This window comes from Notothenia rossii, assembly GCF_949606895.1.
Source record: "Notothenia rossii genome assembly, chromosome: 5".
NCBI lineage: Eukaryota > Metazoa > Chordata > Actinopteri > Perciformes > Nototheniidae > Notothenia > Notothenia rossii.
This window is the reverse complement of record NC_136903.1, coordinates 4,243,085-4,257,543: the sequence shown is the minus strand read 5'-3', so window position 1 is coordinate 4,257,543 and position 14,459 is coordinate 4,243,085. Positions and strand designations below refer to the sequence as shown.

Below are 14,459 nucleotides of genomic sequence, written 5' to 3'. Positions count from 1 at the left end.
ATTAAACCCCTCCACCCCAACAATGTCCCCTTAAATGATTAATAAGGGCCACTTTGTGATGGCTACAGTTAGTTAAACATTGATGATAAACTGATTATTCAGTGACACGTGAACAGCAGTGGCGGCTGGTGGAAATTATTTTAGGCGGGGCTATTGTAATGGTGAATAAACCACACGGGGAACATTTTGAGAAATTACCCCTTAAATTAAATTGGCTACGCTATTTCCTCGTTGCTGTTGTATGATTGGTGTTTAGGTGAACAGACAATTAAGGTAAAACATCGAGTTTGATGGATGCTGTCAAAACTACAATACTGTGTGTGTGTGTGTGTGTGTGTGTGTGTGTGTGTGTGTGTGTGTGTGTGTGTGTGTGTGTGTGTGTGTGTGTGTGTGTGTGTGTGTGTGTGTGTGTGTGTGTGTGTGTGTGTGTGTGTGTGTGTGTGTGTGTGTGTGTGTGTGTGTGTGTGTGTGTGTGTGTGTGTGTGTGTGTGTGTGTGTCGCAAGCATGGGAAACAAAAGACAGTGTTTACCTGTTTGCATCCAGCTAGTCACACACAGTTACAATCACACTCCCTGTCATTGACATAATTAATAGATAGTTTAGCTTCTCACCATCATTTGCTGTGGCCCACTGATGTTAACGATCGTAACTGAAAGGCTGCCTTTGAAACGTAAACATTCAGCCACGTGACTTGCAAACTCTCGCGAGAGTTTTACACAAGACGGATCCTTTCTAGCCATAACCCTGTCAGCGCCCGGTGATCATCAGATTTGACGACGCTGATTGGCTGAAATTATGTTGTAGTCAGCTGCTAGTGGCTGCTGCTGCACTGGTTGAGGGTTCCTCTCTTAGCGCCCAGACGGCCGCCAATGGTGAACAGCAAAGAGAAAGAGGAGAAACTCAACAGATATGAAGGTGTTAATTATTGGAGAAGTATGTTGTGTGTTTTCGCCACAGTCACAAATTGTGGGGTTTTTCTTGGAGTTGAAATCTGGACAAACCTAAAATAACCTGGATGATGATGGTGGGAGCAAAACATCTGGACAACTATTTGTATATTTCTCTATTAAGGACTATTTTTGTGTCTTTGTTTGGGTGAGCGCATGAGAAACAGAGACTCGTAAAAGCAACTATTAGCAATTTCGCTAACAGTGGCTAACAGCTATTATTACACGGCTTAGTTGTATACTCGATTTTGATTGGTCAATTCAGAACATGTGACACGTTAATACCTTAGTACAGACCGCTGTCAAGGACTGTTGCTAAGGAGGATCAAGCGAGAAAAAGGAAAATGTCAAAAGACAGAGCGTTGGACTTCAGATAAATCACCAGAAGAAGACAGACAGGAAGTAAACACTAACAGGAACACAGTATGGGCTCTGTAGACTAGAGTTTAAGGACTTGTTCCTGCCGGTATCAACATGGATTAGTTGCTCACATTGAACCATTATCCCGGATAAAATCGGTTGCCAATGTCCATAGTGAGTTTACTGTGTCCGAAACACAATTTATTTCATCAATCGGACACTGGAAGCTCTTGGTCCCGAGCCATTAAGGTACTGCTGGTCTTACGTTTTCACTTTTTCAGATTGTTTCGGGTATCAACTTGCTACCAAAGTATCGGTTCTGGTGAAATCTGTGGCTCCATCTGATCCCTGCAGATGTTGGTTTTGGTTAGAGGTTTTACGGTTCCTCTTGGTCCATTTTGGATCTCATCTGTGGTCGCTTTGCAGTGTGTTTTCCACAGTGTGTTTTCCATGTGCCTGTTTCGTGTTGGATCCACACTTTGCACCTGTAGTTTGAACATCGGATCCAAACACCTCCTATATAAAACACACTGAGGATGTAAACACAGGGAGGACAAGCTGTAAAACAGCCTTACACACTCTTCAGACACACACCATTCACATCCTCTTCAAACATCCCTCCGCTCGACATCGTCTAAAGGGAAAACACCTGAAACACCCACACAGTGAACATACCTCCGTATCCATCTGAACATCCATAATGCAGCAGCTCCTCCACACTTCACTGAGCCGGCGAACACGAGTGGAGAAAATGTTTTTGAACTGAAGGACCGTCCTTAAAGCCGAGCACTTTACATAATCCCCAACGTTCGGCTTCTTCAGCTGAGAGAAGACGGAAGCTAAATATAAAGGAATAGTTCACCGAAAAATACTTCAAACTGTATACAATACTGGATGGTCAAAGGGAAGGCTTTCTATTGATCGTATTCCTTTGCCATGAACGATAGAACATCAATATCGTGAGAAATCATCTTAGATGTCAGAAATCCTGACATATCAGAAGGGTCTTTCCTGATTTTAAGGCTCTTTTTTTAAACTAAAATGATTTTGTTTTCTGGATTTACCAAACTTGAGCTGTTCTATTGTTGCCTTTAGCCATTATCAAACCTTTTTAATTGTGTAGATATTTAGTGAAAGCATTGATAGTGAACCCTACAATATCATCGCAATATAGATTTGGACTTTTTACAAATCCTGTGCCCAAATTAAAGGGTGTTAAGGAAAGTGATTGATTCTTCGTTTACCATGGAGCTGTGCAAGAAAGCTGTTTCTTCAAGAATTCAAAGTAGAATTTGGGTAATGAATGAATGAATGTAGGAATGGTCTTTTATGGTGAAGTAATCTTGACTTTGTTTCTGGTACCATGAACAGCTCAAGGACGAGAATTGTACATATCATTTATATAGTTTTATGGTTAACTATTATTTTATACCGGACACTTTTCGAGGATGCTTTGATGCCTGGTGTTTGAATCTCATGTTTCAAGATTCAATATATATACACACATCTATATACACGTAAATGGAATATGATGTATAGATAAATAATTTGCAAACAGCTGAATGTTTATGGATGTTTTTTACAGAGTTCAGGTGTTTAATAGTCTTATGGCCTGTGGGATGAGACTGTCCCAGCATGTATCGATCACTTGTTTCAATCAAACTGGTATTGTAACTCTTAGCAAGTAAGGTACTAAGCAGTATCCCCGATTATCAAACTCTTTATTTAAATTAAATAATTGTGTGCGTCTGTCCACGATGTTAACACTGTCCAAGCCAAAATAACTCTTAGATTAAATCCTTAGATGTTATCAGTGCAATAGAGTGGTGCAGTGACGAGTCCTAAAACCCGGAAGTGAGTTAGCATTTCACCACTTCCTGTTCCCTCGTCTCAGAGCCAATGGGATCTCTCCATAGGATTTTGGAAAATTTCTGGAACTAAGGTCTGTGGTTGATACACATTGAATAGACGGATCACGTTTTGTTCTACGACATTAAATCCATCAGCAGTGACCCCACTGGTGATTTCTGAAGAGTCGACGTGTCTGAAAAACGATGGTTGTTACCAAGTGGCTGAATGGGACTACAGAAGTCGTGGAGGACGTTGTACGTCATTACGCCGAACACGTAAACACTCCCGCTAAGTGTGTTTGCCCTGTTCTGCTTGAAAGCAAGTCCCTGCCTCCTGCAGACTGTTCAAACAAACGCTTCAACTCGTACCATTTAGAATCTGTATGTTTGAATATGGATCTTAACTTGGCGTGACGTTGAAGTCGTGCTGCTGGACTCGGCTGTAGTTCCTTTATAGCATAACGTTAGCATTTAGCTTCTGGCCATTAGATTTATCGTTTCGAAACATTATAAAAGTAGGGTAGACATGTGGAGATTATCCGGCTGAACAAAACGTGCATTTATCAAACAGGTTCGTTTTCCACAGACCTTATTTCCAGCTATTTTCCAAAATCCTATGGAGAAATCCATTTGCTTTTTTGACGAGAGAACCCGTGCAGCTTACGTCACCCCTGCACCGCTCTATACCAGTGAGACAAAGAGAAAGTGTGCCCTGTGCTGGTTGTCTGCTGAATTCAATGTAGTCCGGATGCTGAGACGAGGCCTCTCGTGTTTGTTTGCGGCGTCTTCAGATCCTTTGCTTCTAAACACCAGGTCAGGCTCTGGGTTTATTTTAGTTTTCGGAGGCCATGAGACGACACTTCACGCCGCGTCCTCGGACGAGAGGCAGCTCTGAGAGTTCAGACGATCGATTTCTGTCTGTCGGCTGCTTATGTTTCTCAGATGGGTTTATATTTATTTTTAGGAGCAAACGACACCAGAGCGTTTGTTCCGATATTAATTCCAGGCTGGAGAAAAAGAGATGAAAACAGCATTTTAATCAGATGGAGAGCAGCAGGGAAAGCGCACTCTGAATGCTGATGATGCTTTTTAATATCTTGTACACACACTGTTTGTCCAAACTTTGATCAACTTCATTTTTTATATTAAAGGAAAGATCTTAACTCAGGCTTACGGGAGAGGATCAGGGCCACATGTAAATGTTTTGACTTCTAAGAAAAAGTCAGAAATTTGAGATAAAGAAATCTGATATTACATTTTTCCACAAACTCTTATTTTTCCACAATTTCTGACTTTTTCCCTCAGATTTCTGTATTTTTTCCCAAAATTCTGACTTTTTCCTAAAATGTTCGTTTTTTTTTTTTTTCGTTTTCGTTTTTTTTTCGTTTTCGTTTCGTTTTCGTTTCCTCCAATTCCTGACTTTTTCCTAAAAAAAATGTTTTCTCAATTGTCTGACTTTTCCCTTCATACCCCTGACTTTAATCTTTTGGTTAGACTTCAAAAACAAATTCCCATGAGGCCCTTATCCTCTCCCGTTCTCTATATCTCATTGAACCGAGCGCAGTTGTCTTTCTCTGTACAATCTGTTTCTGTGTCGTGTGAAATTATTCAGATGCCTCACTGAAGAGGCTTCAAAAGAAGAAACAAACACACAAGTTTACTTTCGTCTGTCGAAGAATCAGTTCTTATTTCTAATTGCACGCTGAACTTCACATCACCCTGTCTCCTCCGCTGAGCTTCAAAACACACAACGCCATCAGAGACGTGTGACCTATAGGTGCTCGTCAGGAATGTGTTTTCCCTTCCTGTTTTCCATCAGATGGCTGCGAGGAATTTCCTTCTACGAGTTTCAGATCTATTGAGTTTGAATATTGTTGGAGATCTAATGTTCATTGAAGGCGTCAGATGTGCAGAGTCGGCTTGATGTAAACGCATTGTATACAACGTTTGAACAGCAGCCCTGTAGGGTTTGTTTTGTGCGATTACATACATTATATTTATAAATAGTTGTGTTTACAGTAAGAGGCAGTTCCAACAGTAACACAAAACACTTCCAACAAGAAGAAGGGGTGGAGATAGTACCGAATATAAAACAAACCAACATACTTTACCTGGGGGAAATTAGGTTTTAAAATATACATATATTTTATAAACACAAGTTGAGAATGTGCAATGAAAATACACTTTTTTTTTTGTATTTTTTTATACATATTTAAACATTTGGCAGTGCAATGGGATTATTCAAACTGTTTTCAAATATGGATCATCTTATTTTAAGAGATTTCTAAGATATTTAGATAAATAGGCCTACGCACCTTTGCTCCTTTCAATCAAAGACAATGAGGATTGGTTTCATGGGAAATGAGACAGGTAAATTCATCCTTATCAGTAACTCTGTGTAGTTTTACATGGTGAATAATATTGAATTAAATTACTTAATCACCTCATGTTAAAAATATCCAAACACCAGAATGCACAGAGAGCGTAAGTGGCATGTCTTTTTTTATTTTATGTATTGAAACATGTACCGGTAATTAAAATCAGATATACTTTCTTGTCATACTGAATTAAATTACGGAGGGAAACATTAATGGAGTCGGCGACAGCGGGAGTCATGCAGGGTTTTAGCCGGAGGGCAAAGCTGTTTATCGTCAGGGGAAGAAGAGACAGATGACAGTAAACAGAGCTTTTACTTTAAATAAGACAATCAGAGCGCGGAGTGAACGCTGACGGACGCGTGCTGTCGCTTCATTTCTCCTCTCGTCACTCAGTCGGGTGGAAAGCTGGAGACTGTCGCAGGAATGACGAGCATCAATCAGTGCCACAGGAAACACCCGAGACGGCAGGAAACATCGGGCACGTCCTCACGGGTAGAGACGTGTAAAGACGTGTGAAGAGTGAGGATGTAAAACAGTGGCTTCTTTGATCCGAAATAGCTTCCTGAAGACACATTCTCTACTTGTTTCTCGGCCATAACATCCCCTGCCTCGTGATTAATTGAATCTCAGTCAGCCTGAATATTAGCTTTTATAAATTCGATATCTTTGGAAACTTTGAATCGTCCATTAGATTTGTCAAATATGTTGTGGATGTTTTCAACCATAATTAGATATCTTTAAAGTGAACACAATTAGATAATTTTCTCATATAGCTCCAAGTGCACAGTGCTTCAGAGTAGCTTAAATGTCTACAATTCTCCTTTTTTTTAATTTCAAAAATAAAAGCACTGTTTAGAGTAGCACAGTGCTTGAATTGGAATAAAAAAGGTGCCAGTACTCTAAATCAGCAACAAGTATTTGGCTCAAAGTCATAGTATATCCTATAATGCTGGTGGGTTTGTCTCTTTACTGTATATTTTAGAAAGGCTCACTGTACCTAAACAAAATGACTCAGGGTGCATCTGAGATTAGAGGGGGTGCAGTGGTAAAGTGCTATTTTTATAAGTGGGGAGTGGACCTGACACCCTCTAGTCTAGGGGGGTCCGGGGGCATGTTCCCCCGGGAACATTTTTTTTTTAAATGTTGGACTTAAATGCATCAATCTGGTGCACTTTGAGGGGGAAATAAAGAGACTACACCCATATGAAACAAAAATGTATACATTTAAATAATCATAAAATCATAAGTACATGGCCATAACCAATAACATACAATATCCAATATGAAAAAACATTGAAACTTGTTTATTTATTTGTTTTTGGTTCATTTATAGTTGTGAGTGTGTCTGGGCTCCTGAATCGGCCTCTCCTGTCTCCCTCCTCTCCCCCCTGCTCCTCTTTGAGGCAACAGCAAAGACTAGTTTTAGCTCTCAACAAGTTTATCTTACCTTTTTTCACCTAGTTAACATTTTGTTTGTATTATTCATGCATATTTTACTAATCACTACCCCCTCAAATGGAAATATGTGTTTACATAAATGGTGACCGAACCGTTTGAGACCCACTGAGATAACTTAAACTAAGTTAACTATCTAAAGACTCAGAGAGTAATTTACCTCACCAGAGCTGTAGTTATCAGCCTCTCAGTCTGACAGCAAAGGACTCTCCCTCCACCTTGTTGTTGAAACAGCTCCTTATATCCGTTAGCGCAGCTAGCTAGCACCAGATGCTAACAACAATACACGTAACCGGTGCGCGCGCTTTCTCGCTCGCTCGCGCCACACATACACCAACACACACCCTCCCGAGCTTGAATGACACACAGAGACCAATCGAGGGCATTAGTATGATCTGTATGAAAGTGGCAATGTCGGCAGGCCACGTCATGTAGACAGCCAGTCACCCTCTGTGAGGCAGAGTCAGACCCACATTTGCGCTGCGTTGCGTTTACAATATATACGTATATTGCCGGCGGCTGAGAGTGCCGGTACCACATGGGTAAAAATCAGAAGTGCTGGTACTGCGTACCGGTGAGTACCGGCCCAATTCAAGCACTGGAGTAGCAGTTAAAGTTAAAGCCCACATTAGGAGCCTCCGCTTCACGGTGATATTTCTGATCTGGTGTTTGCTCTGTTGTGAGGACGGAGAGGTGAATGTGGGTGAGCCAATCGGCGGCAGGGGGGGGGCAGGCAATTAGCCGGCAATTAGCCGGCTAATTAAAATGGCAGTCCTCCAGGAAGGGGCAGGAAGTCCTTCAGAAGTTTCCAGCAGGGCACAAGTTTGATTTCTCACCGTGAGTATCGCTGTCGTTTATTCAATAAACCATGTGGAGTGACTGCTGTAGTTTGATGACGTCAATACTCTTACCCACAATGCTCGAGCTATATTCGTTGTTCCGCCCGAACATGCTCAAACCACATAATGGGTTCATATTATTATATGTAAGAGGAGGTGATGTGTTTTAATTCAGCAGAGCATCAATAACAATGCTGCTGTTTATACCCACAATGCATCATCAATGTTAATGCAGCTCCTCATTATATCTCAGGCCGCTGCAGTTATTTCAGTCTTCAGTCTGTGTGTTTGTTCTTACTTCATTTGTCACTCAGTATTTCTCCATGTGAGCTGCTTTGCTTTAGTTGCAGTCAGTAAACACAAAGGCTTTCTAAAGGAGTACAGTGTGAAAAGCCTTTCTGAAATCAAAGACATAAATAACAAATAAACATTTTTAGTTGTGTCTATTTTATTTTTAAAACGTGTTTGTTTCACTGTTCTGTTTCGTTAAAGAAGCTCGCCAGGCCAGAACCAATATTGCCAATACAGTTCACATTTCCTCAAATACCAGAGAAGAACATTTCAAGCTAGTTACTTTTCCTTTGTGATCAAGGGAATGTAAACTTTTTCTTGCCCAACAACTTTTTGTATCGAGTTGTCTCATGTCTAATGGAAGATCTCCAAAGTAATCAGAAATGCTGCCATCAGATAAACAGGATCCATTCCAGATCTCTGAAAAGTAGAAACCCAGTTAACCCAGCCTCAGAAGCTCGGACGGGTTCTTTGTGCTGGAAATAAACGTCCTCTCTGATGGTTGCAATAGCGCCGGCTCTCAGACAGGTTTGTTTACAGTACGGGACTTTAATTTGCCGCCTGTCGCTGAGCCGGAGTGACATTTGTATTGCTGTCAGGCTCTTCCTCCTCGTCCATCTTCCTCCTCCTCCTGTGAATCCTGATGAGGCGTCCGGTGGCTGCCTGAAGTGAAATCAATCAGCCCTTCAATCTTTCTCTAAAGGACCATTATCCAGCCCCCCGAGGGCCTGTCTGCTGCAGGATCTATGACCTGATCCGCCTCCCTAATTCACACTCACTAACTCCACTCTGACAAGAAACCTAACAACAGGAAGGTCAAGATTTAAGGTCCAGGCTCCATCTGTTTAAATCTCAACAAATAAACTGCAAGACCTTCGGCAGCGCCACTGAACAAATATTTAAAGGGGACATGTTCTGCTCATCTTCAGGTTCATATCAGTATGTAGTGTCTCTACTTTAAAGAGTCCTCGTCCGCTGGTGTTCAGGTGTATATCAGTATGTAGTGTCTCTACTTTAAAGAGTCCTCTCCTGCTGATGTTCAGGTGTATATCAGTATGTAGTGTCTCTACTTTAAAGAGTCCTCTCCTGCTGATGTTCAGGTGTATATCAGTATGTAGTGTCTCTACTTTAAAGAGTCCTCTCCTGCTGATGTTCAGGTGTATATCAGTATATAGTGTCTCTACTTTAAAGAGTCCTCTCCTGCTGATGTTCAGGTGTATATCAGTATGTAGTGTCTCTACTTTAAAGAGTCCTCTCCTGCTGATGTTCAGGTGTATATCAGTATGTAGTGTCTCGACTTTAAAGAGTCCTCTGCTGTTGATATTCAGGTGTATATCAGTATGTAGTGTCTCTACTTTAAAGAGTCCTCTCCTGCTGATGTTCAGGTGTATATCAGTATGTAGTGTCTCTACTTTAAAGAGTCCTCTCCTGCTGATGTTCAGGTGTATATCAGTATGTAGTGTCTCTACTTTAAAGAGTCCTCTCCTGCTGATGTTCAGGTGTATATCAGTATGTAGTGTCTCTACTTTAAAGAGTCCTCTCCTGCTGATGTTCAGGTGTATATCAGTATGTAGTGTCTCTACTTTAAAGAGTCCTCTCCTGCTGATGTTCAGGTGTATATCAGTATGTAGTGTCTCTACTTTAAAGAGTCCTCTCCTGATGCACTTTTTATGAAAGTTGAAACACAATGTGCTGTTCGTAAAGTGGAAAAGCCATCATAACAGTAAAACTTCAACATTCGGTTCAGCTTTGTTGCCCCCTAATTTCTCTCTCCTATCACTTTAAAATGCCAAAAAACTTTTTGGAAAAGAAATCAGCTATGATTGAATCTTTTTTTTTCTTCTGTGGAATTATTTCCAAACTTGTCGAGGCTGCTAACCTTTTCACTTTGGGTTAGATTCAGAATAAAGTCACATTATCCTCAGTCTTATTCATGGTCAACTTGTACAGTGATGACCAATGAAACTACTTTACATTTGATATGGGAACATGTTACCTTGGTTACTGATTGGCTAATGGTTACACAAGCCAAAACATCATTATGACATCATAAAGTGGCCAAAATCTGATCAGCTCATTTTCAGACAGGTTTTTATAGAAATGGATCAAAAAGAGAGAGAATCTTTGTTCCTGAAACTTTCAGAGTCTCTTTCCAGAGAGGGGACACATGTTGATGTAGAAGAGACATGAAGAAGAGGGGACATATGTTGATGTAGAAGAGACATGAAGAAGAGGGGACACATGTTGATGTAGAAGAGACATGAAGAAGAGGGGACATATGTTGATGTAGAAGAGACATGAAGAAGAGGGGACACATGTTGATGTTGAAGAGACATGAAGAAGAGGGGACACATGTTGATGTAGAAGAGACATGAAGAAAAGGGGACACATGTTGATGTAGAAGAGACATGAAGAAGAGGGGACACATGTTGATGTAGACGAGACATTGAGAAGAGGGGACACATGTTGATGTAGAAGAGATATGAACAAGAGGGGACACATGTTGATGTAGAAGAGGGGACACATGTTGATGTAGAAGAGGGGACACATGTTGATGTAGAAGAGGGGACACATGTTGATGTAGAGGAGACGTGAAGAAGAGGGGACACATGTTGATGTAGAAGAGACGTGAAGAAGAGCTGACACATGTTGATGTAGAAGAGACATGGAGAAGAGGGGACACATGTTGATGTAGAAGAGACATGAAGAAGAGGGGACACATGTTGATGTAGAAGAGACATGAAGAAGAGGGGACACATGTTGATGTAGAAGAGACATGAAGAAGAGGGGACACATGTTGATGAAGAAGAGACATGAAGAAGAGGGGACACATGTTGATGTAGAGGAGACGTAAAGAAGAGGGGACACATGTTGATGTAGAAGAGACATGAAGAAGAGGGGACACATGTTGATGTAGAGGAGACGTGAAGAAGAGGCGACACATGTTGATGTAGAAGGAGGGGACACATGTTGATGTAGAAGGAGGGGACACATGTTGATGTACAGTAGAAGAGACAGGAACACGTGGATTTTGCACAATAGGTGACCTTTAAAGTACGTATACTAATTGCTTTGTCCGTGTCTCCACAGATTCCTCAGATAAGCTACGCCTCCACGGCTCCGGAGCTCAGCGACAACACCCGCTACGACTTCTTCTCCCGGGTCGTTCCCCCGGACTCGTACCAGGCTCAGGCCATGCTGGACATCGTCACCGCGCTGGGCTGGAATTACGTTTCCACGCTCGCCTCCGAGGGAAACTACGGGGAGAGCGGCGTGGAGGCCTTCGTCCAGATCTCCAGAGAGTCAGGTAGGCAAAAACAGACCAGAGTTTGTTGTACTTTGAAAATCTCCTCAGATTGACAGAGTGGTGCAGGAGAGACGTGTTTTGGTTGGCTTTCCTGGAAGTTACCATAGCAAGGGTTCCCTCGACAAAAAGCCAATAGGATTTTCCCTTTTGATTATTGCAGAAAATAAGCTTTGATACTTACACATTTGGTTCAGCAGGATAATCTGCACATATTCACACTACTTTTATAAAATATGAAGCGTCAATGCCCTCAACACAAGTAAAAAAAATGTTGGGCTATAAAGGAACTACAGCACGGTCACATGACTTCTCAACACCACCGCTAAGCTAAAGGTGGCTAATGTTGGGCTATAAAGGAACTACAGCACGGTCACATGACTTCTCAACACCACCGCTAAGCTAAAGGTGGCTAATGTTGGGCTATAAAGGAACTACAGCATGGTCACATGATTTCTCAACACCACCGCTAAGCTAAAGGTGGCTAATGTTGGGCTATAAAGGAACTACAGCACGGTCACATGACTTCTCAACACCACCGCTAAGCTAAAGGTGGCTAATGTTGGGCTATAAAGGAACTACAGCATGGTCACATGACTTCTCAACACCACCGCTAAGCTAAAGGTGGCTAATGTTGGGCTATAAAGGAACTACGGCACGGTCACATGACTTCACGTCACCACCGCTAAGCTAAAGGAGGCTAATGTTGGGCTATAAAGGAACTACAGCATGGTCACATGACTTCTCAACACCACCGCTAAGCTAAAGGCGGCTAATGTTGGGCTATAAAGGAACTACAGCACGGTCACATGACTTCTCAACACCACCGCTAAGCTAAAGGCGGCTAATGTTGGGCTATAAAGGAACTACAGCACGGTCACATGACTTCACGTCACCACCGCTAAGCTAAAGGCAGCTAATGTTGGGCGTGATGACGTTAAGTCACAGTTGTCGGCAACCTCCGGTTTTAAATCGACCAGTGGGTTTTACAGACATATTTTATCTCGTAGGACAGATGTTAAAATCTCTTCAGCTTGTGTTAACCACAGATTATATTTCAGTTATCTAACCAAAAACCCATCAACATAACCATTAACTGGAAGAAGTAACAGAAGGGCTAACATGCTGACTCATTTCCGGGTTTAGGACTCATTCCTGCACTGCTTCACTAAACCCTGCAGACTGATGGAGGACTTGGTAAACAGAGAGTGAGGTGTTTCAGCCGCTGGTTGTTTCCCTCGCTCCTGTCTCGCCTCGCTGATGAGGGAATACAAGGGGAGAGGTCGTGTAATTGACTCTTGATGTAATTACATTCTGCCGTTGATTAAAATGTTATCGCACCCAGACGAGCCCTGACATTAATTAGATTGTAAAGGGGTTTGTTTGAATCCATCAGCGGTAACATGTAAGTGTGTGTTGAGTTCAGGGTCTTCTTCTTCTTCTGTTAGTTCACTTCTCTTATGACACACTACAAGATAATCCTAAGAAAAACAATTAACCATCTCCAGGCGAGGAGTACGTGGTGTATCTGAGGGAAACAGTGGTTCTGTATATGTCTTCTTAGTGATTCCTCTCTGAATGTGACTATCAAACTACTTATATCATTCATAATATCTGGTTGGTTTTTTGTGTGTAAATAAGTATCGGTGAACAAAAGAAGGGTAAAGAAAGGACATATTTTTGATCCTGTAATGTTAAAAGATAAATGTGACAGTGGTGACTCCGTCTTCAAATGTGGTTAATGGGATTTGACAGTTGCTAGCCTATTCTTGTATAGCTGTAGCTGTTTTGAGGCTTAGGGTTAGTGTCAGGAAACCACTATTCCTGGTCAAATTTCAATATCCATGGACCACTAGTTCTTTCTTACGTTGTTAGTATCCCTTTTGAAGCACAGCTTATTTTATGTTAAGCAGCTAATTGTTTGTTTCACTTCCATTTTCGCAGTCACGGCTACTAACGGCGGCCATATTGTTTTAACTTTTTGTAACACAGTCAGACTGAAAAGTGGTGGGTTTAGGTGGGAACGTGACAACAGTGCATACCCTCTATGACTATAATTGACCAACAATATTATTATTACTATTGGTAGACAACCCAGAATGTGTCTGTTAATCATTGTTGCAGTGTAGAGAACTAGCTAACTTTTGTGTAATCTCTGCAATAAAGAGAAAATGCACAGTACCCAGTAAACGTTTGTTACGGCTGCTGTTTCTGTCAGCTCATTAATTTGCCTGTGAGTGTTTCCAGCTGTGTGCGTGTGTGTGTGATATGTAAATGAGCTGTGTGGTTGCCCTGACGTCATTGGCTGTCATCTCCTGGTCCACCTCTGAAGAGGGTGATTGGATCGACGACAGCCAATCGCAGCGCACAGCCGGCGCACACCTGCTGGGGAGGAGTACAAAGGCCGCGGACTGGAGGCTCTGTTGAGGAACAGACGCCTCTCGCTTTTTGCTCGTCGTTCTGTGGTTAACGTGTGTGGTCTTAGTATTTGTGATAAATTCTGTTAACAGGGGTTAACTCGTGTGTGGTTAGTTTTGTGTAATAGTTACCTCAGCTGTGTTTCCTTACAGCTTCCCTTAGTTAGATTGTACCACTTTGATAGTGAGGGTTTTCGTTGTTATTATTATTACCTATTTTCTTTGTATGTACACAGGCTCCCTTTTTAGAGTCCTCTCTCAGTTTGGTTGCCTATTTAAACTTGCGCCCTTGTGGCCTCTTTGTTTGTTAGTTAAACCGGTGTTGTGGCATTATGTTGCCATTTTGTTTACCGCTGCTATTTAAAATAAACCACTTATAATTATACCAATTCCACTCTGGTCGTGTTGCTTCCCTCTGATTCCCCTAGCTCAGAAGGGAACGTAACAACGTTCAATGCACATGCTACCCTTACTCACCTTGACGTTACTGTGAAAATATTGAATCTAAGATGAAGAAGAAGATGACTTAATTAACCCTCAAGGGGAAAATTCGTTTTTTTGATTTAGAAACGTTCTGTTCTTCTCGATTAATGCTTGTTGGATTTGAAATGCATTAA

The 14,459-nt window shown here is 41.7% G+C and overlaps 1 protein-coding gene across 5 annotated transcripts in view; it reads left to right on the top strand.

The window, feature by feature from the left end:
- LOC307041310 (metabotropic glutamate receptor 8-like) overlaps positions 1 to 14,459 on the top strand; it is a 162,761-nt gene that overhangs the window by 37,172 nt on the left and 111,130 nt on the right. For 4 of the 5 annotated variants that reach the window (XM_079684627.1, XM_079684628.1, XM_079684630.1 and 1 more), the window contains one exon: positions 11,212 to 11,428. In XM_079684627.1, the coding sequence (XP_079540753.1) occupies positions 11,212 to 11,428 (217 nt within the window). Of the gene's footprint in view, positions 1 to 5,930; positions 6,056 to 11,211; positions 11,429 to 14,459 lie in introns of those variants that run through there. The other variant, XM_079684631.1, reaches the window with a different exon arrangement.